Genomic DNA, 25,852 nt, shown 5'->3' with positions numbered 1-25,852 from the left:
TACATGCTTTTAAGAGGAAAATGATAAAAATTATTTCTATTCATTTAAATTGATTGATTGTTGAAAGTTGTAGAGCACTTTCATATTTATTTTGTTAGCACTTCGATTTGATTTTTGACTAAACATGAAATATAATACGACGCTCTCTTATTTGCTCTATTCATAGAATCAAGTCAAAAATGAAATGCTATAAAAAGCACCTCTTAAGACGCTGCAGAGGCTCTTTAGAGTGCGCGCGCTGGTAAATAGAATTTCACATTGAAGTGCCTTAGAAAGTTGTGTTGCTTTATCGAGATTTATTTTCATTTTCGTATTATTGCGATTTGCCGTTTGCGATTTGGTGATTTGGTGATGATTTTCCTTTCGGCTTTGTTGCAAGTGTCATCGTGTCGTCTCACAAAAAAACCTCCCAAGTGCCAGCTCATTCCAATGTCTCTCGCTTGCCCTCGCTTGCTGACAACAGCAACAAGATGAGAATAAAAATTGAAGAAACACTCGTCACACATTCACATCATGAGCAAACAGCAGCAGGTTTATCTTCTTCTCTTTCTTTTTGGGGTACGTGTTGAGTGTTGCGCACAAAAGTATGCTACGCTTTTTGGCGCAATCTTTTATTTGATACGTTTTTGATTTGAGAACTGAACTCAAAGCTGAAATTCGCCGCCGTCGCCGTCGCCACACAATGTCACTGGGAGTTGTTTCCCCAAAACTCTAATTCGTTTCCCTTCGCTTTCTCTCTTTGGTAACATCAAAATTTGCTGTCGAAAACAATGACAACAGCCGAGAGTCCCAGTCTAGAGAGCTGTGTGACAGACAACTGCGCCCAGTCTCAAGTGCATCATGACACGTGAGTTTGCTGTCAAACACATATATACACGACTTCTGTTTTGATTCTCCTGCTACTTGTCAGGTGGTCTTTTTTTTTGTGGTTTGGGGTGTAATTCGATTTCTACATGGCGGTGAGATTTGTCAGACGTTGCCCAAGTTAACGCTACATTTGCCGCCATTGCCTAAAAGAAAAGCCAAAAAAAAAAAAAAAAATATCGACGTGTGCAGCATTTTCAAATTGAGTTTCCCTTAGGGAGGCGGCAATTGTTTGATTTCAGATTCGGATTCTTTTTGACTTTATTTTGCATGTTGTTTGCTCTCTAATAGAAAATTTTGGCCGATTTGATTTTTACAATAATTGAGCAGCACGCGGCAAAGAACTCAACAATTTGTTACGTCAGTGTGTGTGTGAGTGAGTGTGCCACGCCCCCCCCCCCCCCCCTCTTCCCCCTCGCCCTCGCCTGCAATATGGCGTCGTGTTGATGAGGCACTTTCCGTTAAATTTACTGTCACAAATTTCGTAGCAGTTGTTGTTGTTGTTGCTGTTGAGAAACTGCGCACGTATTTGTCGTTTCCATTACAGTTTGTGCTGATTTTGATTTGCTGCCCAAACTGCCAGCTACACGTCTATTCTACCTCTCCCCCTCCACTCTCACTCCCCTCTCTCTTGCCCTTACTCTTCTATCAAATCTCACCCTGGGCGTCTGCCTGTCATTCAATCTCAAATTCACTCAATCAGTCAGTGCGTCAGTCTGTCCATTCGTCTGTTGGCCGGCAGTCTCTGCCTGGCAGTTTCAGTTAGTCATTGCGTCAACACTTTGCCAGTACACACACACACACTTACACTCACTCACACACACAAATTTATATACATGTGTATGTTGTTGGCGTCACGTTTATTGTTGGCAATTTTTTGCACAGCTGCCGTCGTCATCCGACCCATTGCCAACTTATGACTTTTGTGCGCGCATAGGCAATTTCAATGCAACCTCCCCTCGCCACCCCCTCGCAGCCTGCTCTAGTGCCACGCCCAGATTTAACACGTTTGTGGGCGTACGTATGTGTGTATGTACGTAGCTCGAATGCGTGGCGCATTTGTCATACTCAAATTTAAAATTCAATTTACTTACGTAATAAATTTAATAGCTCACAGTCCAGGGCAGAGGGCACTTGATTTTAGCCCAGTTGTGCAGTTGGCTAAAAAAGGTTGGGCTATATCATATTTATATGCCAGCCAGCTTTCGACAGCAGCTGGCCAAAAATATGCACTATCAATTAAGCAACAAAAAAGAAGAAACGACACAATACAAACGAAATACTTTAAGTAACATTTTAAAATGCAAAGAAATGTTTAGACACAAATGAAAAGTCAATTAAAAATGGGAAAAATATATGTGAAACCCATTGATTTAAATTAAACTTATTTCAAATAAAAATGTAAAGAATGTTAGAAAATAAGAGAAACAAAACAAATCATCAACTTGAAATGAGACAAATAGGAGAGGTGTAAGAAAGAGGGGAAATGAATAAAAACTAGTCAGAATAGCATTTAAAACTTTTGACAGGAACCGGAAAATATAAATGCAATGGACAAATTAATGTTAACTCGCAATAAGAATTAATATGTTTGCGGACGGTGGTCTGCCTATAATTTTTGATGTAATTTTGATGTGAAGAGAAATATTTAAGTTTGACGGGAAAGACAGAGGAAAAAAAGCCTACTGCTTTAACGAGCTTTACTCTTAATTTAAGATTCATTATCCATCCACTCATTGATTACTTAGCACTCCAATTCCCTTTGGCCAAGTGCCGCTTGCAGTTATCGCAATCAAAAATGCTATAGTTACATTATGGAAACAGATTTCGAGGGCTGTCAGTCAGCAGTCATAAGAGAGTTGAACTGAACTGAACCACTTTTGTGTCCCGCACAAAGTCAAAAGCAGAAAACTGGGTTAGCTGTCGAGATTTGCTTATACTAAATATACACGTAGAAACAATAACAGCAACAGCGACGGGAGAACAACTGGCAATCGTATATTGGAAGTGCATGCCCATCATGTGGATTGGCAATGCATTTGAAATTGAGCAAAAAAAGATAGAAGGGTAAAAGTGAATGGGGTTGAGTGAGGGGGAAACAAGTTAAAAACTCACAAAAGTGTAGCTGAGCCAAAAGCCAGCCAAGCGAATGGCGGGCAAAAATGCAAGCTGATGCTTACGGCCCACAGCCGCCTAACCAAAAACGCCCACCGCCATATCTGTCAAGTGAACTGGAAGTGATATGCCAGAGCAGCAGCAGCAGCAGAAAGAGAAGGGAGATGGAGGCGGTAGACAGAGAGGCAGCAACCAGCTGGCAGGACGAGCGTGTTCACGTGCAAAATTGCAGCTATTCCCGAATGGTTTGAAGCCCGTTTCTATTTTCCTTTTTCTCGCTCGCTTTCCGACTTTTTTTCTTGTTTGGTTATTGTGCACTTTAGTTGCAAGTGTATGCGTGTGTGTGTGCGTGAGAAAGAGAGCGTTATTTGAGCGGCATTTTGAGTGTGATCGATGGCTGCCTGCAATTGAGCATGGGATTTTAATCAGCAGCTGAAAGCCGATCGAAACTCCCCCCAAGTGAATGGAGACAGTGACAACGAGTGATAGGCCCAGGCACAGCCCTTGGCATTTATCTCCCACACACACACACACACCGACACACACGCAGTTGCAGCTGGGCGCATGCACTTCCGTTTCCGCCTTGGGCTTGCCGGACAGTCGTCAAGAGTACGGAGTACAGTGAACACTCTGTGTGTGTGTGTGTGTCTGTCCCACATCTTCAGTCGAACACTGATTGTTTGCCCACGTTGCATTGCCACTAAATTGTTTATCTTGCAGATGCGTGTGTCTGTGCATGTGTGTGTGTGTCGCTGCGTGTGCATTTGTGTGCGTGCAATGCCATTAACAATACGCCCAATGCCAAACTGGCAAACGCGCCAAAGCCATTGTTATTTCGGCGGTCGATTGTTGTTCTTCCGGCTTGCGTGAGCTTACTGCGGCCTCCCGCCTCCACTCTCTCTCCCCCTCTTCCCTTCTATCAGCAGCAGCGCATCCCCTTTGCTTGCCCTGGACTATGGGATAAATGCACAAATTAATTAATCACTTAAGTCACTTTTAAAATAAGCTAGATTTGTGTATGCTTCTATTTTTAAATCTTTATTAAATATCAATTTTATGTTCTTGCATTTTTATTTACAGACTCCGAAGTATGTCAAGGAAAGACAAGCAACAAGATTGATTTATAAACTCTGGCTATTTACTCCACAGTGCAGTGCAGCCAGTTTGAACGCCCACAGACTGCCTGCCACGCCCACACTCCACACAGCCACAAATTGTGCAAACAAGCGTGGGAATAAGAGAGAGCCAGAGGAGACGAAACGATAGGCAGATTGGGGGGATAACAGCATCAGGAGGTGGCTGCTATTCGACTCCTCCTGCTCCTGATTCTGATCCATGCAAAACTTGTGCCACAAATCGCTTCAATTTCGTTGCGTGTTCGGGTTTTGGGCATTGTTGTCGCTGCTCCTGCTCCTGCTCCAGCTGCTGATGCTGATGCTACTGTTGCTTCTCCCCGGGTTGAGTTGTTTTTTCAGCTCGGTTTGTTCTCGACTGCAATAATCTTATTAGCAGTTTGTTGTTCGAACCTAATCAATTACCAACGTAATTACAAACTTTGCTAATCTGCTTAGCTTGAAAAACACACACACACACACACAGAGACAATCGATATATATAGACAGAGAACGAAAGAGAGAGACGGAGATAAAGTGCGAAAGGAGTTGGGAGTGTTGCGGAGGTAAAGATGAACATTCCTGGCAATGATTGCTAACAGGATGCCCATTTAGCAATTTTGTAGTTGATGGAGCCGAACATTTAGTAACTGAACTGAACTGAACTGACAGCAGGGTGAACTTGGCAAAGTTCACATTACACGCTCGCAAGAGCAAACATTCCGTCCAGCAATTGACAAGAAAAACTCATCTGCAAATTATAGTTATTAGATGGTGAGATTATGTTATTTTCATGTTGTGGAGAAAACATTTGTTAAGCTCAATATAATAGTTAATATATTTCCACAAATAAGGTATATATAGAAATAGATCCCTTAACAATTTAATTTCTATTTAATGTTAAATATTAATGTTAAAGAGAAAAAATATGATCGTAAACTCTATTTATTTGCAAGCATAAAATAAAGAATCTAAATTTTAAATATTGCATATATCCACCAAAATTAATATTTAAATCGACATCGGAAATTAAACCCAAGCTGCTAAAATATATTGGAAAATATGCGTACTACTTAAAGAGGTAAGTAGGTAAGTATTGACTTTGTTAATAAAAAGAAAAACTATTTAATTTAAACTAATAATGAGGTGAACTGCTTTTTAAATTCGAATTTAAGAATTGTTATATCTTTATTATAAAACTACTTAGTTGAGGTAGTTGTTTCACAATTTTGTATGGAAATTTATATATAAAAAGGTGCATACTTTTAGGCAACTAAATTAATATCATGCGCATTACAGTTTGAGAGTTATTGAAGATTTGCAAACGCATCCGAAAATATAATTGCATACTTTTAGGATGCCAATTTAAAAATAATTTTTGCATATCACAGTACAAAAAAGAAGTGCATACTTTTGTGCTGATCATTTTATGGATTCTAGTTCTGCTGAACTAAAAAATTACAAGTGTTCCTACACTTAGATGACCCCATATTTTTTTGATGCAGATCGATAGATTTCGTCCTTGTGGTCCTAACAAAACATGTCCTTCGAAAATATGACAGGATAGGGCTGAGATATAGGTTGTTTTTGAAAAAAGATTCTTGGTGGACCCTCAAAGTATGCAATAAAAATGGTATTAATCAAATTGAATTTTTTCAAGGGGTAGGTGTAGAAAATTTAGCAATTAATTGAAAAATCCTCCGAATCTCGGCCATTTGAAGGACGATCAGGATGTCCTTTGGCACAAGGATAGCTCTAATGAATCAAAACTGATAGCCATACCAAAAAGGACGAAAGTCCTGCGAATAGCCAAGTTACAAGGATAATTTTAAATATAGAAAATAGCGTATAGCTCAGCCGTATCCTGTCCGATCCTTATGGGACATGTGTCAGAAAATATATATTGATGAGACCCATCATCTTGCCAAAGGACATTTCAATCGTCCTTGTCGTTCTCTAGTTATCCTGCAATTGTCAAAATTTTGATATTTCTTTAGAGCCTTAGACCAAAAAATTTATAGTATTGGATTCTTAGATAACCCCATATTTTTTTAATGCGGACCGGTAGAGTTGGTCCTTGCGATCCTCGCAAAACATGTCCTTTGAAAATATGACAGGATATGGCTGAGATATAGCTTGTTTTCGAAAAAACATCAATGGCGCACCCTTAAAGTATGCAACAAAATTGTATTAAAATTTCTTGCATTTTTTTAAGGGGTTGATGTAGAATATTTGACAATAAATTAGAAAATCCGCTGTAACTAGCCCGTTTCAAGGACGATCAATATGTCCTTTGGCACAATGATAACCCTAATCAATAGAATCTGATTGGCATACCAAAAAGGACGAATGTCCTGCAAGGACCCAAGATATAGGGATATTTTTGAATCAAGAAAATAGCGTATATCTCGAGCGTATCCTGTCTGATCCTTACGAGTCCTGCGTCAATAAATTTATATTGATGAGACCTATAATCCCGCCAAAGGACATTCCAATCGTCCTTGTAGTTCTTGAGTTATCCTGCAATTGTCACATTTTAGCTTATCCTCATGAGCCACGGACCAAAAAATTTCAAGTGTTGGATTCTTAGATGACCCCACATTTTTTTGATGCCAATCGGTAGGGTTGGTCCTTGTGATCCTAGCAAAACATGTCCTTTGAATATATGACAGGATATGCCAGAGATATAGCTTGTTTTAAAGAAAAGATTCGTATGACATCCTCAAAGTATGCAATAAAAATTTTTTTTCGGCGCCAATTTAACATTTTAAATTCGTAAATAGCCGGCAAAAATCAAATCAGTTAAAGTTCAAAAATAATTGTTCCTTTCATTACTGTTGTTTTCCAATTACTCTGTTAAATCGGATCTTACTAGAACTTACATTTTTCTTTTTCGCAAGGTAACCAGGACCAAGGCAATTGGCATTTCGAGATCTTAAGGATCTTTTTGGTATGCTAACTATACCATAGCACAGTGGTCGGGCTTGTATGGAACCGCGGCCATAAATACTTCTAAGTGTGCTATCGCTATGAAATTTTCACCACATATCTAGAAAAGTATTATAAATATATTATAAAAAAATTTACCAGATCGTACCACTATATCCTATAGCTTCCATAGGAACGATTGCATCAGTGGTGGCGCTTTTATGAGAGAGCAGTCATAAAAGCACTTCTAATGGTCAGATCAGGCTTATATTTCTACTGTAAGTTATTTACAAACGTAGAAGTATAATACAAAAATATTGGAGTGATTGCCCAACTCCACTCCCACGCCAACCTCCTCAAAAAGTTATGATAACAAAAAGATAATAATATATTTAAGTAGAAAATGAACAATATTACAAAATCATATTCATTATTGTTAAATTGTTTCATTTAACAAAGAAATGGTTGTTTCTAGTAGCGGTGATTTTTGAATATACGTAATTTTTCTTTGCCCACTAATAAATGGGTCAGAGCTTAAAAGTAATCTGTTAAACAAATCTGTATTTGAAGCGACTCGTGAAATTTTGCGCGTATGTTGCAAACGAAACTTTTTAATATCTTTAATTCTCGCCTCCGCGGCTTCTTCAGAAAGCTCTCCAATCGATAATAAAGACTGGTTTATAATATCAGGAGCATGAAGTAAAACTTTATGAACCGATGGGGGGAGATAAAACCAGGAATAGTTATCAATCAGCTGCTTTGCGGTTTCTAGAGCATAGTCGCCAAATTTTGCTGAATTTATTTTGTAGCCCGAAGATAGCGCTTGCAATAAAGTTGCGGCTCTTATTATTAAATTCTTATCAATTCCCGTTATCTCGGCAGATATTTCAGGATTACTGAAGAATTTTCTGGCTGTGTTCCCATCATTCGATGTACCGCTTCCTCCAGTTCTAGGTTGATCTACTAATAGACCCATTTTTGCCCTGAACTCATCTTGAATACATTTTTTTCTCAATGAAATCTTATCTTTAGCCTCTTGGGATCGAATTTGCCATACTTTTTCGTCCAATCTGTACGATAAATGGAGAAAATATTCAAAAAATCGAATATACGCATGAAGTGGCGACAGTCCAAACTCAAATCGCTCCTCATGAACTTCTTTTTTTAAACAAACTTCTAGGTTGTTCATTTCTGTTGGCTTGGCATTACATATGTAGCATTTTGTGGATGTTGTTTCACTTAATGCATTACAAACTTTACCATCAACCATGGTAAGTTGCAGGGAATGATCGACATTTATTTTTCGATTTTGTATTTCAACTTTGCTAGTTTTAAGGTTATCAATCTTGTCTTCGAAATACGCTTCTTCATCTAGGCAAAGCTGAGTCGTCTCCTTTTTAAATTGGAACCGGATTGGTCTGCAATATCTAGTTGATGATGGCCTTGGATTCTTCCAAATAATCTTGGAATGATCCGATTTTGTAACCATTCTAAGGGGCACATATGATGTAACAAACATATTGCTGTCTGCTAAGTCGCTGTCCATCATCGTCTGTTTATATTCAGCATGACCAGTGCTGCCATCGAATCCCCATTTTCCAAATAATATCAGATGGTCATCATTGATATTGTGGATAACCTCTTTTTGAAGTTCCAATATGCGTTCAGCAGTGTGATTTAATAAGCTTTGAAGTTCAACTTCTGCTTGAGAATCGCTGACAGTAATATTACTCGGATAGCTTTTTTTTTTAGCACACAAAACTTGATCATAGCTGGGCAGCAATGGAAATGATATCGTTTTGAGTTAATGAATGTTCGTAGCACTAAGTATTGGTGTTTCGTTAGTTGGCATTCCATGAAAACAGCTAAAACTTCTTCAATACTTATTTCGGAAATTGATTTATTCGCTTGGAAATCAGACATCCGTAAAAGAGATGCAGCAGACTCATCTCGAATCGCAACCTCTGCTATGCGTCGGCGTTTCGTCCTATTTGAAACCTCTGTAAAATCCTTTTTTGGTCGTCCACGATGTAAATTGGAAACTTTTGGTGGCGAACAGCATTTTAAAATAATAACTTCCTTGCATTCAAGCCAATTAGAATATTTTTTTAAAAATATTCCTAGTTTCCGCTGGACGATTTGCCAAAATGATGCAAGCTTTTTACAAACATAATTTATTTGTTTTTGGAGTTTTTCCAAATCCGGCTCATATCCCTTATTTTTTAAGTCCTTAATTAAGGCATCCAACACATTTCTACATCTTTGGGCAAGTGTACCGCATTCTTTAAGCCAAATGTTAAAAATATGCTTTCGAGAATACTCGCATTGACAATGGGTACCTTGGAAAAGAATTAACTAATTAAACGAAAAAATAATCTTAAAACATAAAACACAAAGCGAAAAACAAAAAACGAAAAACGAAAGTACAAGAAACTAAAATCACAACAACAACAACATAACAGACACAGAACAAAAACGTGCTTCCCTCCTAGATAGAGCTGCTGGAAAATGAGGTTAGGTTGCATTTTGTAATGGCAAATGCGCAGCCGCAGGCTTTCGCAGCTGAAGTAAACATTTTTATAATCTTTAAATATTAGTAAATAACGGCACATATATTTCATTTGGGGGCAACCGGGGGGAAATACTTAGAACCTTACATAAACCTTGTAACGTCCAACATATACGAACTAAAAAGATGCACTTTTTTAACAAAGATTTACACGAAACACAGCACAAATTATTTATATATTTATCTGTACAAATAAACTATATACCATTATTTACAATATCCATTCCAATCGTTTTTGGTTAAACAGCGTTTTATAATATATTTAAGAATTTGTAATTTTGTGTGTGCACTCCACTGCGGACAAATTGAAAGTGCATAAATATGAGTTCGCTTTTGTCATTCTATTTTTAGAAAGTCCCGTTAGAAATGCCAAGCAGACTATTTTGCATCGTAAACTTTGGACAATCAGCTGATAGTAAAACTGGTTTTCGCTAGAATAACTCAAAATCATTTTTTTCATTTTTGGCCTATGGCAGCGACCACTGTGCATAGTTTAATTACCTTTTTATTGTTGTTTTACTCGAATGCTTGTAATCCTCGCAAATTTGCATAAAAATGAGAAAAACTATAAACTTCAGGTCAATAAGAAAAACTCTTTAAAAAAAAATTATCTCTACCATTGAAATTATTCATATATATTGGCATTGTCTTTCTTTCATTCTGTTGTATATTTAACGCTTATCAGAAATGCCAAAAAATCAATTTATTTGTTATCCTTCTCAGCTGCTTTTTGCTTTAGCTTTTTGCAAAAATGCCAAAAACTTTTGTCGTAATCAAAAGGCAAAATATTTGAATATGCCAAGACAAAATGAAATGTTGTCTGATGGGGTGTGTATGTGTGTGTGTGTAAATTCTCTTCTTCTACAATTGATTCACCCAGCAGCTAAAACTCTCATTCGTTTTGCCTCTGTGCTGTCGACAGCAGCAAAACTTTTCCACGCATGATTTAAATGGGAATAAATCTTGCGTTAAGGCTCGACTCGACTTCGAGTCGGATTTGGATTATGCAACATGGCGGCATCGTCTGGCAGACCAAAAGGTAGCACTACAGCAGCTAAAGGAGGAAAAGGGGGGAAAGCATTTGAAATCGTTGCCATTTCTTAAGGCGCTGCTGCGTCACGTAGTTGCTAAATTTGTTTACATGCTGCCGTCGACGTTGTTGTCGTTTTAGTTTACGAATTCTGCTGCTGCTGCTGCTCTTGCAACACTCCCCCAGGCATCCCCTGTGACAGTCCCTCACGCACACACACACACACATTGCACACATCTACAATTGGCATAAACTTTTTCATATGCAAATCGCAAGTTTAGCAAAATATTTCGTTTATTGTTGAAGTTTTCTTTAGTTGCTTTTGGCGCTCCGATGCTGCGCGTCAACATTTCCCATGATTTTCCCATTTTTTGTGCGTCTGAAAAACTTTTGCCTCAAGAATTTTTGATAAATTGCGCCAAAAGCTGCGCGCCAAGCATGTAAGTTTATCTGGCAGACATAAATATACAAGTCTCCATATAATAAGATTATACACATTTTTCATTTTTTTTTTTTAGTTTTAATATAAAAATCATGACACCTTTTATTGATTTAGTTTTGTCTGTTTAGCTGTGTATGTGTGTGTGGGTGTATGTTGTGTGTGTGTGTTTGTATACCAATATACAATATACATTTACATATACGTCTATTTATATATATAGATTCATATATTTATATTCATATACATTCATATAATTCATTCACTTAACTAACTGCATTTATCACTAGATTTTTACGTTCTCGCTATTTACTGCCCGTTTTTTGTTTTTTGGGTTTACAGTTCGATATCAGCAAATGGTTGTTGTTGTTATTAATAATTATTATTATGCTTGTCATATATTTTTATTGTAGTTTTATAGATTTTTGTTACATAATGATGTTGTTGAATTTGCGCACATATCAAATGGTAATTTACTTAAATCTCTAATTAGAACACACAGCCTTGCTTTGTTTCTCTAAAAAATTACACTTAGCCTGCTATTTAATTACATTTAATTACACAACAACGACAAAAACGCTTAACTTTAGTTACAATTTCTGCACATTTGCCATTGCTAAACAAAAAGCGTGAAAATTAGGCGTTTTGTTTTATTTGTGTATAGAATGAATTTAAAGCCACATCCAGATAGTTATACAAAAATGCACAGATACTATATATTATGTATATACTTATTATAATACACACATCATAATTAGCTAAGTCTACGATAAGTGGACAAATAATTGATGCTAAACAAATATTGCTGCAATGTTAAATATACATTTTTTTCGTTATTTTTTTTTTTTGTTTTTACGAAATTATAAAACTAGCTAAAACAAGCTATCTCAAAAAGCTGCCTTTTGTCTGGCTAAATTTCAGAATCAATTTCTTAAACTTTGATTTGTCAATGCTTTTTTTTCCGGTAAACACAAGTTTAAACACACTATTTGGAGTATATGCATACACTATTTTCATTCAGTTATTCTTATCTTGTTATGTATTTTATTAGTTTAAAATTTGTTTGCTTCGCAAGCTTTATTAAAAATGGTATATATGCTGCTATTTTACAAGTATTATTATTATAAATAGTCTACAAGGTGTTTTCTGTGTATGTTTCTTTTACGTTCCGTTTTGTGTTTGGGAGTTTCTTCTTTACAAATATATCATATTTGTACAGGATTCAAATTTACACTTATTGCGAATTTGTTTATGACAGCAATTTGATGGGCAGCATAATATATATATGTTATGTACAATGCGAAATACAGAACGACAGCACTGCAAAGAAACAAAATAAAGAATAGATTAACGATTCTATCCGATTTCATTCTCAATTTGTATTAAAAATACTTACCATATTACTCTTAGCAGCTTCGAAAAACAGAGAGAAATTATAACAGCTTGAAAGAGCAACTTGAAAACGTCAACTTGGCATCTAATTTAGATAGAAAAATAAATGAATTAGGAATATCAATTAGTAACTGTCACAATGCATAATTCAGTTTAGATATGAAAGCAAAAAAAGAGACAACAAATTATTGCGAATGTGCATTTTGAAACAGAAAACAAAACTTTATTTAGAGATATTTATATAGATATGCATGTACGTATAAATGTGTGTGTATGTATGTGTGTGAGCTTATGCAAGTGTGAGTACGTATATGTGAATTCAATGTGTGTGTGTGTAGTTTACATAAACAAAAGTTTGTAGCTGATTCTAAGTAATTTAACACAAAATATATTATGATTTTGGACATTAAGTTTACAATCAAATTGCGCGGCCAAAAGCAATGCTACAGTTATAATACCAGAAAATTAAAGCATAAAGAAAATGAAAAAATGAAAATAAAAATAAAAAATTCAGTATATAAAAAGTAAAAATAAAAAATAATAAGAAATATTCAGTTTGATTTTGGATTATGATTTCATTGGTTCGAGTGCTATAGTTAATTAATTAAAAACTAAACAAAATATATAATAATAATAATAATGATAAGTATAAACAAAAACATTATTTTCTTTCATTCAGTACAAATAAAAATGTTGGCTTTTAACAAATCAAATTAAGCACTACAACTAGAGATATATATGTACTATATATAGTTTATATACGCATCAGCATATAAAAAGTGAAAATCCATTTAACAAAACGAGTAGATATAAAGAAATGTTTATATATAAAGATATTTATGTTTAGAGTATATAGAGAACTTCAGATGGTGTTTTCTTTTGTTTTCAACGTTCAAAACTTGTGACTTGCAACATGAGATGTACAAATGAAACATGAGACAAGTGCGGATCATTTAAAATGGGTTTGTTTCTTTACTTTTTTTCTTGTTTTTTTGGGGTGATTTTTGGTTATGTTTTCGTTGTTGTTTTATATCAAAAACTTAAGAGCTAACACTTTAAACAGATGTCATGTAATTTCGATAGAAAAGTGTACAAAAAATATTTGTTAAAAATAGATAGATAGATATATATATGTGCGTTGATATATATTACTATACGACAGAGCTTAAAAAAGGATTAACAAGTGTGTCGTTCAGTGTGTGAAAGAAACTTCAAGGCGTGTAAACAAACAAAAACTGTTTGACAAACTAAACTGCGAGACAGGCGCAAAAACTAAACGCTAAACTAATCACTAAAGGTATCGATTTGATTTGGATTTACTTCAACATTTAACGTGCTATATCAAAATTGGGTTTTTTGGCACAAATTCATAACTTTTTCAAAAGTATTTTTGTTGTTTTCGGTAACTATTTATTTTTGGGTGTGAAATTGAAGTGGGGAAATACGTACAACGTAGGGTTCTTGACTTGTTTGGTTCTACTTTAAACACGCGCGCTCCACACGGTTGACTCGATTCATTGGACTTCTTTCCATTTAACAAATTTTGTTGTTGGTGTATTCAATAATAAAAAAAAAATACATTTCTTGTTGCTCTTTTAGCTATTGTTGTATTGATCTTCTTCTTCTCGTTGGTCTTCTTCATTTTCTTATTGTTGTTGTTGTGGCTTGTTGTTAATTGTAGAAATTTCTCTCCTCTTTTTTCTCATTTATTTTCTTTGCTTTCTTTAATAGGGCTTGGAGGCATCCTTGGGCTTCTTGAGTTGCACCTTTAAACGTTTCGTGCCCACCTGAAAGCCATTCATGGCCTTTATGGCCATCTGCGCCGATTCTGGATTGTCAAAGGAAACGAATCCAAAGCATTTGGATAGACTAGTCTGTTTATCGATGAACACCTTGGCCGAGATGACATTGCCAAATGGCAAAAAGGTGGAGGCCAAATCAGTATCAGTGAACTCCTGTGGCAGATGATAAATGAACAGATTGCAGCCTTCGGGACCTGGAAAAAGACCGAAAATAATCAGTTAATGGATGCGTAATTAATGACAAACTATTGTAGTTAAATATTAAATGCACAGCACAGCAGTTAATGTTTAAGCTATTCACTAAATTAGAACAGAAATTAAATTTGAATATCAATCATTACTATAAAGAGAACTGCCCAAATCTAAGCAAGAAGTTGAAGTGAAAAGTAAATAAATTGGCTATAAACAATATTACAAAATAAATAAAAATTCTTTTCAAATTTTAGCAAGATTAAAAGCTGCCTTTCTCTGAGTTTCATTGTAATTAAAGTGACCATTGAGGTTGGCATTATTAAAGCTTGCTCAGCGTATGCAAGCATCTAAGGTCCACTGTCAATCTACTGACATTTTGGTAGCTCATCATCTGTGGGTCTCATCTTTGAAATGAGCAATTAATTTACCTCGCACACGTGTTGGACTTACACACACGCACACCCTCTCACACACATAATGACAGTAGCTCGAATGAGCTGAAAGTTGAGCAGAAGCTAAAATTATATACACGCTGCGAGCGAGCATCAGATGTTCGTTGGTTTTCACAGCGCAAAGAGAGAGAGAGAGAGAGAGAGACAGCAGAGCAAAGCTGATTGCCAAAACGGATGCGGAAATGATGCGACCAAGAGCCGTCGCATAGTCTCTGTGAGTATGTGTGGGAGTGTGTGTGTGTCTGTGTGTGTGTGCGTGTGGCATTTTGTTTAGCAGCACGTGCAGTCGCTGCCGTCTCTGGCGTCGCATATTAACAGCTGCGTCCTGCTGCGGTTTGCACTTTTCGTGCAAATTACTGTCAACGTCAGCAGCAGCAACAGCAACAGCAACAGAGTATAAAGTAGCAGTTGCAACATCTGCAGCCAGTCATCAGGCAGTCAGTGTGTCTGAGATAGCTGCCATTAGGTTTTCACTTTCGCGCTGCTTTTTAATGACGCTTTAAGTGGCAGTTGGCGTTTTGCGGTTTGCAAATTTGACAGCCAACCAGCTGGCAAAACCATCATCTGCTTTACTACATAGCGGAAGCAAAGTGTCAATCAAACTCAGGTTAATTTCCACATCCATTTCTGTATTTGTTCTTATATTTAATTGTTATAATTTCATATTTATGGCAGTTTTTTTGCCTGCTGTCGCTGTCAGACTTCCTTCCACTTGTGCAGCTAAAAGCATTTATGGCATTTTTGCAATGTTTTCATTTCATATTTATGGCATTTTCGAGTTGTCTGTCAATCAACAGCTTTGATTTTTCTGTCTGCTGTGTTGACCTCCCACTCCCATTATAATCCTCGTCGTATACGTAATTAATCTGCAGTGCCTGCACATCAACGCAATCATTAATGCAATGCCAAAGCAAATGGCAACAACAATGGCTATTTATGTGCATGCCACAAATGCCTTGCGCCCACACACACACACACACACACACACACACACACACACACACACACACACACACACACACACACACACACACACACACACACACACACACACACACACACACACACACACACACACACACACACACACACACACACACACACACACACACACACACACACACACACACACACACACACACACACACACACACACACACACACACACACACACACACACACACGGACATAAGCTTATAAAGCTATAGCATTGTAATCAAATAACTTTGTGCCTACGCTGATGTCCTCCTTCTCATTCCCGTGTTGCTGTTGTTATCATATTCGATGTGGATGTCAACTCCATCATCGTTTGCCAGAAGCGCTATTAATAACATTGATACATCTTTGTCAGCTTTGTCGCTAGGCATTTGCCTCGGAGTGCGACGACAACAGCTACAGCCACAGTCTCTCATATAAATCCACGCCTACCCATTGCAGTGGCGGCGTTGCCTCGTTTAGTTTGATTGAATTTACTGGCACAACAACAAAGACACAAATCAAAGGCTTCACTGACAATCTGAGTGACTGATGCGATTATAAAATGAAAGCAAATTGAGAGGCGCCGTCGTCTGCCGTTCTCTCCCTCTTCATCTTTCAAGCATTCTTTTATATTCATTATGTTGTATACACTCTGCTGTGCACAGCTGTGGCTTCTTCTCCTCTTTCTCTCTCATTTTGCACACCTAACAATTAATGCGACCACCAGAAAAAAAAGGAGAGAGTGGAAAGGGCAATGTCGGGGTGTTATTACAATAATTAGAGACTCATAAGGGCCAATTAAAAAAATGCTGTTGCTATGGCTATTGATTAAAGCGACTAACGAGCAACACGTGTGTGCGCACAATGCGTATACGCAATCACAAATTATTGTTGCCAAGACAGCAAAGCTATTGCAATTAAAGGACGAATGAACAACTCTTTGCATTATCGCTTAAAGTTGATTAAATCATATCAAATAATTAAGGCATTTATTTGCACAATTTGTAGACAACTTTGAGAACTGTTAAGAAAAGGAGCTAATAATGAGATTTGCATGAATATAAGCAACAATAATAATATTATATTTTATGAACTTGTCTTCCAAGCCTTCTTTATCTGCTCCCATATTCAAAACATTCTTTTGTAGCTGTTCCAATGAATCTATTCAAATACTTTCTTACATTAAAAGTAACGATAATGATTATCGCAATGAGATGAGCACGATAAGTTGACAACTTGGCTGAATTAACATATTTATCGTATTGTGCTTAAACTTGCTACAGCATCAACTAAAGCACTTTATCTCTGTAGTTCATTGTCATCACAAGTTGCTGAGCTAAACTGGTTCATATTTGTTTCGCCCACTTTCATCAAAAAGTTACATTTTCTTTTGCATTCTGCGAGGCAACATTGACAAGATTTGCAGCGTTTTCTTGCCATTTTTTATGAAAAACGAAATCTGAAATCGAAGTTTGTTGCAACGAAAAAAAAAATGCAAGAGATTTGTGCAATCTGCGATGCGAGGAGCTCAGGCAGCAGATAAATTCTCAGCATGTGAAATTTATCAAATGACGACATGAGCATAAACAACAACACAATAGCAGAAGAAGAAGGAGAGACCGAGGCAGAAGAGTAACAACAACAGGAAACAAGTTATAAGCATGTAGACAGGCGCAGACGACAGGCGCAAAATTAAGCAGGAAGCGAGCAAAAAAAAAAGAAGAAATATATATAAAGAGCTGCTGCTGCAGGCAGCTGCAAAGGAAGAAGTATTATACCGAGTATATATAGTAAATAAATATAATGCAATGCTTTAAAAGCCGAGGCACGCAGACAAAGACAGCCAAATATGACAGTGACAAACGACGAGAGAGGGGGAGGAAAGGAAGGCAAGTTGTGAGCGGGTTAGCCAAGAGACCTCCAACCGGATGCAGCCAGATTAAAGTCATGTGCATAAGCCGGAAGTTGGAATATAAAATAAGCAAGCACCGAGGCACACACATTCAGTGGTGACATCCATGAGCGAAAGAGCAAGAGGAAGTCAAAAAGATTTGCGACTTTAGCTGGACACATGCAATGAACTTGACTTCACACAAACTGCGGAAAAGTCCGCTTTAGACTCTTCGGCAAGTGAGTGATTATGAGCTAGCGACATATTGCCACAGACGACGTTGAAAATCAATAAAGATGTATGCAACCAGATGTGTTATGCTGCCATATAAATTCCATGTTGCCCTTGAGAGAGTCTTCCCAAATTGTGGCCCCGCGATGAGAGAATATGGCAAAAAATTGTTGGCCCCGCTGCTTGTTAGCAAACATGCTGAAGCAGAAAGAAGCAGAAGAGGCGTGGCAAAGATGTATTGGAGGCAAGTTACATGTACATGTGCATGTTCATGTGCATGTGCATCAATGGGAAACAGCACAAGGACGTGGCACGACGAGGACAACGTCACCAGCGGATGCGGCATCTTTGCTCAACGGAAGAGGAAAATGCAATATAGGAAATCGTTTTTCGCACACACATAAAAACTACCGCCTCGCCACCAAAAAAAAAGAAATACGAAAGAAAGCACAGAAAAAGGGAAAAGCAAAAAAAAAAAAAGGAATGAGACAAAACAGGAAGTCTATTTGTGTGTGCAAAGGAGGAAGCAGGAAAAAGGAAAGTAAAAAGCCACGAATACGAATAAAAATCGTGTGTGGTAAACTTGGTTACACATAATTTTTAGAGTATTTTTATGCCTTTTTTATTTAAAGGTCGGAAGAATAGACTCTGGTTATTTGTCTCAGTAGCAGCTAATGATAGGAGTTGAGCTAAATTATAGAATTTCATGTTAAAAAAGTTACACCAGTGCACTTGTTATAAACAATTTAAAAAGATTGTTTTTCAAATTTTCAGAAATAGTTATACTTTCAGACCTTTAAAATCGTTTGTCTTTAAAAGCACTTTAAAAGTTTGATTCTTTTTTATAGAAAACATGAAGTCATAAAAGGATGACAGATCATTGTAAAAAACCCTTTGAATTGATATAAATAACACAAATAGATTACTGTTATATAATACATATGTTTTGTTCAGACTCGGTTCTGGGCATTTTTGTTTATAATGAATAAATAAGTAAATCTAAATAAAAAAAATAGCAATGATTCATTGAAATAGCTCAACAAAATAATATGAATGTGGGTGGAGAGATATAAAAGAATAGTAGACAAGAAAAGTAGCCGAGTTCTTAAGTATTATTATAACAGTAAGTAAGAAAGTATCTACATATAAAATGTATTTTATTCTGTTGTTTTAAGTTGATAACAAACTAAGTTACTTAATCAGCTGCATTTAACTATATAACTATCAAAACCTATTTAGGCAGAATCTATTTCTAATTTAGTTTTATTCTATCAGAATTAAACTAGACTGCTATCCTTATCAAATTAACTTAAATCAGAGTCTTTAATGCGCATAAGCTGCAATTGATACTTGCGTAACTGGAGCATGGAGAAGAAATCCCAAATCCTCACTCAGTTTGTACAGTGTGTTGGTGTAACTAACTACATCTTAATATACGACTAATTATGGCTCATGCATAACTTTTTTGCCACTTTATGATCTTACGAAAACTATGAAGTAGTTGGCTATGCGTCCCCCGCACATCTTACGACACTCTGCTGCTGTCCCTAGAAACAAATGCAGTGAAGCGTGGGAAGTAAGAGGAAACATTGCAGCTCGCATGTCGCATAACATGCGCAATTTGTTTGTATGTGGACACACACAGATACACCCACAGACAGACCATATACTTGGGTAACAGTCATGACTACGTCTTGCTGAATGTATTTTGTTGGTCACGAGGGAATTTTTGGGTAGTAGGGGGGGGAGGCAAGGAGACGTCATGAGTCAGCAAACCAAACAAGTCACAGACAAAGCATCCCGAAATGTATGCTACACAAAAGTCACTCAACTGCAAAAATATATCTCACACAACAGAGCAACTACAACTCGAGTTACAGATACACAGATACTTAGATACATATGTATGTGACTGGCTCGCCGAATGTCTCTCGGTGGTCTCACTAGACTCAGAGTCTGCTCTCTTCTCTCTGCTTTGCGACAACGACTGTTGCTTATGTAACCGGAAATATGGCAAAAAGTGCAACGCCAAAACATTTTCCGCTTGCATTCTGCCCCAGCGTCAGCGACATCGTCATCGTAATCGTCATCGTCGACTATCTGCTTAGCGACTGACGTTGCTCCCCAATGACCTCCCTCCTCTCTCTCTTATTGCTTATCTAGCTGCCATGTGGTGTTGCAACTTTAATGTTATGTGTGCCATACACCGAGAGCAAAAGCAACAGCAGCGGAGACGTTGCAATATTTTCTGATATCGACGTTCACGTCTGACTAATGGAATTGTGTGTCAAGTGTGTAATATTTACACTGTGTCAAAAGCTGATAAAAATTTAAGCTGCAGCAAAATACCGTTCATATATATTCGCATTAGTTGTCTGTGTGTCTGCCTTTTCCTCTTCCTACTCTCTCTTGACGTTGTGTGTGTGTGGCAAGTGTATAAGATGATTGATCCTATTGATTTTTCTTATCTTTGCCAAGTAAGTTTTGTGCTGCTTCCAATTGAAAAACTGGCTGCCTGGGATTGGGATTTGTGTGGAGGCAGGCAGCAATGCAATCAAGCCGAAGCTTTAAATCGAAATCGAAATCGAGAATGGGGCATTATGTGTAGCTAATACTTAGTTTCTTGCCATATTCGAGATGTTGTTGTTGTGTGTTGTATCTCAGAAACTAAGCTACTCAAATATAAGCTGCCTAAATGCCACAAACTTTTCCATTGTGAATTACATTTCCCTTTCGATTTGGTATTTGAGATTGCATTTAGAAGAATATTCAACAATTTAAACTAGTTAAAGTTGCATTTTGTGTGCATCGTTTCATTAGTCGTTGCCAACTGTGTTTTTCCTGCTGCTGCTGCTGCATCTCTTCATAAATACATTAGTGGCAAGCTGCAAAGTCAGCTTTTTACATTGCGCAATAGCTCGAGCTGATGCTGAGAAGAACAATCTAGCAAATAACTAAGTAGATTGACAGCCAAACAGCGTCCGTGACAGGCAGCAGCAGTAAAAGGATGCGAAAGAAAAACCGCAAAATGAATGCGAATGCGAGTGACGCTGACAGCAATGAGCGGGTTAATGCATTTGATGTTGCAACAGCAGCAGCAGCAGCTGATGCAAGAACGCCAGCATTCAGTTTTATATAATGGCAGGCAACAGCAGCAGCAGCAGAAGCGTGTGGCAGACGGACAAACTGATGGACTGACTGAGTGGCTGAATGACTGACTGACTGACTGACTGACTGACAGAACCGCAGTCAGCCATTTTGTAGCATTTATCAAATTGTCTGGCGTTTAGACATTTCTATTTGTGCGCGACTGAGCGAGTGTGTGTGTGTGTGCGTGTGTGTGTGTGTGAGAGTTGGTTGTGCAATCTACCCCTTCTTCGCTTCTCTCTCCTCGCTGACACACTCTTCGTTCGTTCGACTTTCCTCCCCCAACCCAACCCAACAAATTCAACAATTTATTTCACTCACCTTCAATCTGCTTGCCCGCAGCGGCAGCCGCAGCAGCGCTCAACGCAACGCTGGCCAACGGGGAGGTGGACAGTGCTGTGGTGCTTCCAAATTGCGGTAAACCAGCGGCTGTTGACATATACGCCGATGCCAATGGATTCGGATCAGACCCTGCCCAAAAAAGAGAAGATGAAAACAAATTACAATTAAAATAATCGTAGAAGCAAGAGATTAATAATTGCGGTTGAAATTGGTTTAGGCAGATGAGCAAAATAGCATGAATACAATAATTTAGAAATAATAAAAAAAAGAATATAATACATTTTATATTACTTTATTTCATATAAATAGAAATTAAAAAATACTATAAATAAATTTAATATACAAAGGAATTGTATTATCAATGCTTGAAGCAAAAACAAACAAAGAGAAATGAAATTGCGAGAATGAAATTGAGCTCGAAAGTTGCAGACAATACCCAAATAACTTATACCCAAAAATATTTTTTAGTACTTTTACATTTAAGTTACTTTCAATTCAATCTATTTTAATATTGTGTAATAAACTGAATTGAATTTCAGATAATGCCATGGGTTTAAAAAATTCACCACAAGCATTTCAATGATTCGTAAACAATTTGTGTTTATCGACTAACATCTGAGAGCAATCTCTAGGTCAGGATGACAACAGGCTGTCAGTGCAGGATGCATAATATTATGCCAAGGCTACCGATATTGTAACATTAATATAACTATAACATAAGTACAATTAAGTACTGTTAAGATATATGCAATACGATGCTTAAAGATGTATCTGGCAGTTGACGTTTAAGAGTTGAATAAAGAGAACGTGCAATCAGAATGGTAAATAAATACATCCTTAAGAGAGATTTTCCATTACTAAAATACGCAAATTAATTCATGTTAAAATTAAAATCCGTACTGCAACTATTTATTAATTTATCTATCAACACTTTTCCTAAGTCATCCATTAAAGAACAAAACATATTATACACTCTGCAACGATTTACGACTGTAGTTTAAAATCAAACTATATAATAACGTTTGGTACTACATGATTATGTGGATTTAGCTGACCTTCCATTTGACCTCGCGTCAGACGTAATTAATCATCGAATTTTACACACCACATCACGCGACGCGAGCGACATTTGATTATATTCCAACAACAGCAACACACACACTCTTGCACACACACAGGGACAGACACATGCTCATACAATTGTAGAGCGAAGCAGTGTTGTAAAAGTAATACATTATATAAATCTAAAATTAATTTGTTGTGCATACGCCATGTGGTACACAACTCACTGACTGGTTTCTAGCTATAGTTTTCTCTCTGTCTCTTTTTTACACTCTCTCGCTCTCTCTCTCACTCGCTCGTGTTCGCTTTGTATGCTCAGGTCTCTGGTTTGTGTTTTGTGTGTAATTTGACGCCTGTTGTTTGTTATTTAGTTGTTTTGCGTGCCCGTCATGCAATGCAATTTTGTGGTTTGCAGTTGTCCAACTGCCACATGTCCCCGCCCCCGCCCCGCCTCTTTGCCCACAGCTTCGACTGTTATTAATGAGTTTCCCACTGCATGTGTATGTGCGTGTGTGTGTTTGGGTGTTTTTGGCGTTGACAATGAGCGTCCAGTGCATTTGATAACTAATTTGGCTAATAACAAGTTATGATGTCACGAGACGAAAGCCATCAACTGACAGAGAGAGAGAGAAAGCGGGGGAAAGAGAGGGAGATAGCGATATCATGCAACTGCGAGGCAAGTTTGAATTTCAGTCAAGTTTTAAATTATTTCCATGCCATACAAAATTATACGAAAAGTTCTTCAAAGAAACGAAATACACATACTCTTACACACACACACACATACGCAGCAACATTTGGAAACTTTTGTGAGATTTTACAGATTTAATTTCAAAAGTTTTACCCCATGTGCAGCAGCAGCAGTTGCTTCACCTTCCTTCTGCTGCTGCTGCAAGGTGTTGCAATCAATTTTTGGGGGGCAACATTTTTAATTTAACAGCTTGCCAAGCTGCAGAAAGAGAAGCCTGCACAGTCTTTGGCAACATACAAACAAAACAAACAAAAAACAAAAAAAATAAAAGCAAAAGCAAAAGAAAAAAAAAACAGCCAAAGGTAACGGCAAAAGCCATATTTTCAAACAAGTTTTGCATATTTGCCAAGAAATTGAAGAAATTGTTTTAATTGTTGTTGATGGTGAGCAAAAGCAGACAACCTGAGGGGATAGAGAGAGATGCACAGGATAAAGGCAATGCTCCACTCTTAGACAAAAGTCAAAAGAAGAACAGAGTGTAAGTAGAATGCATGCAACATGTCATGTTGTTAGGCTACAGACTAACTGAACCTTTCACCTGGCCAATAATAACAATCAACTGAGGCACAACAAATGCAGAACGCAAATGCTGCTGAGTTGACTGCAAGCATTTGATACTCTCAATACCCTGTAAAGTGTAAGTAAAGTATATGCATTCTAAAGACTTTTAATTGGATATAGTAGAGAATAGAGAAATTACAATATGAAATCAAAAATTTAATTTTTTTGACTTCATATATTAAGATAGTTTTGCCCTTCCCTTGACTTCTCTAAATTTGGGTAACTTTATTAAAAATAAAAGGAATATAAATATAATACTTATACTAGACAAGACTTTGTCAATTCAAAAATGCATTCAAAACAAGAGCTGACTAAACTTAAAAGATATACAAATATTATAGAAAGTTTTCGAATTACGAATCCGACTATTTCAAATATTATTCTTAGCACTAATTAAAGTACTAATCAAGAGTTAAAAGATTCATTTTTACTCAAAATAAGAATAATACTTTGGTATATGTTTTATTCACTTAAAATAGTCCCACACGTAATATTTTCGCCAAAGAATTCAATATGAAACATTTTTTACTTTCTTTAAAAAATAACAGGATATGCATTAGTCAAACTATAGTTACTTCATCTACTCCTCTCATTTAGCTTTTAGTGGAAAACAAAAATTATTTAAAGCCTTTGCTTCTTCTGTCTCTGTTGCCCGTTGGCATTGACTTTTTGACTAGCAAATTTTTGCAATTTCAAGGCGAGTTTGTTGTACTCTATTTTAGTTTATTTTTTATTTTTTTGTCTAGCCAAGACTTTGCCACTTGCAGGCACTTCAAGACTTTCGGCAGTTGTTGTTGCTTTTGCTGTTGCAGCTGCTGCTGCTGTTGCTGTTGCTGCTGATGTTGTTGATTTTGAAGTGCAAAGAGCGAAAAAGTGTATAAACAAACGTAATGGAGAGCCATGTTGAAAACAGAGTTGAAAACGTGTTCCGACAATGGAGCACCCTAAAAATCAGCTCTCGAATATTGTGAAAGTGGAGGCGGCAGGGTTGCAGAGTGGAAAGTGGGAGCCGTAGTATAAACTACATAGTTTACTGCACTTTACAAAACTTTGATTAAGATTTTGCCGTTTGTTGCCTTTGCAGCTTCGTCTGCTTTTGTTTCCACTTTTCTTTTTGATTTTGTTTACTTTTTGGCTTTTGATTTTGTTTTTTTTTTATATTTTTTGGGGGTGGTGGTAAAGTTTTGAATTGGATGCGCTTGAGATTGTTGCAGGATTTGCCTGATTCTTTGTTGCCAAATACTCTCGTATTTTTGTTAATGCTAATAAAGACCAATTCAAACTGTGGCAATGGCTTAACTTGGCTCTAAAAAAAGGCAATGCAAAGCCTAGACACAAAAAGAGCATAGAATGTGGAAGACTTTTGATATAAAGAAAAAACAAGAATGAAAGTTGGAAGAATGAAATATGGTAAAGAAATGCCATAGTACTATTGAAAAGAAAGAAATCACACATCAACAATTATCAATCTATAATAAATTCTTCAAAACTGATCCAAATAGTGTCTCAATACTTGTAAATATAATTTTTTTTTATAAAAAACAACAGAATGACTGAGGTAAGAAGAATAAGTAAATCCAAAGCCAATTATTGGTATATCGATAGTATTAAAATATACTAACGAGCCAGCCAAATCAGCTAGGATCCGATTGGAGTTTTCGTTTTTTGCATTACAAAAGTATTTCTTAAATAACTTATACAATTTGTATCTGATTCATCTCAAACTAAATCTAAAAGCAATTCAGTGCTTGTCTATAATTTTATAAAACAATAGAATGAGTGAGGCAACAAGGAAGCAACAATTAAGACTCCATCTATAGGCACATGTTGTATTTTTGTTTTTGTAGTGTGTGTTTGCCGTAAACAATTTGCAGCAAACACAAAACGCAGAGAGCGCAATTTGTTGGCCCATTTCATGAGAACAACAACAATAACAACAGCAATCAACGACAGCAAAAACACAATGCGAACTCCAAAAGTGATTTTATAGTATA

The 25,852-nt window shown here is 36.8% G+C and overlaps 1 protein-coding gene across 5 annotated transcripts in view; it reads right to left on the bottom strand.

Annotated features, from left to right (window-relative positions):
• Positions 1–11,913: 11,913 nt before the first annotated feature.
• LOC117565982 (CUGBP Elav-like family member 2) overlaps positions 11,914–25,852 on the bottom strand; it is a 141,299-nt gene continuing 127,360 nt past the window's right edge. For 3 of the 5 annotated variants that reach the window (XR_007954648.1, XR_007954649.1, XR_007954650.1), the window contains 4 exons: positions 21,464–21,613; positions 13,899–14,445; positions 12,454–12,534; positions 11,914–12,377 (listed from right to left, as the gene is read on the bottom strand). Coding sequence is in view for 2 of the 5 variants with exons in the window: in XM_034245387.2 (XP_034101278.1) it covers positions 14,174–14,445; positions 21,464–21,613 (422 nt within the window). In the remaining 3 variants the exon portion in view is untranslated. Of the gene's footprint in view, positions 12,378–12,453; positions 12,535–12,646; positions 14,446–21,463; positions 21,614–25,852 lie in introns of those variants that run through there. The other 2 variants (XM_034245387.2, XM_052003107.1) reach the window with 1 other exon arrangement.

This window comes from Drosophila albomicans, chromosome 2L, assembly GCF_009650485.2.
Source record: "Drosophila albomicans strain 15112-1751.03 chromosome 2L, ASM965048v2, whole genome shotgun sequence".
In the NCBI taxonomy this organism is placed as follows: Eukaryota; Metazoa; Arthropoda; class Insecta; order Diptera; family Drosophilidae; genus Drosophila; species Drosophila albomicans.
Note: the sequence above shows the minus strand (reverse complement) of the source record. Positions and strands in the feature narration are given on the sequence as shown.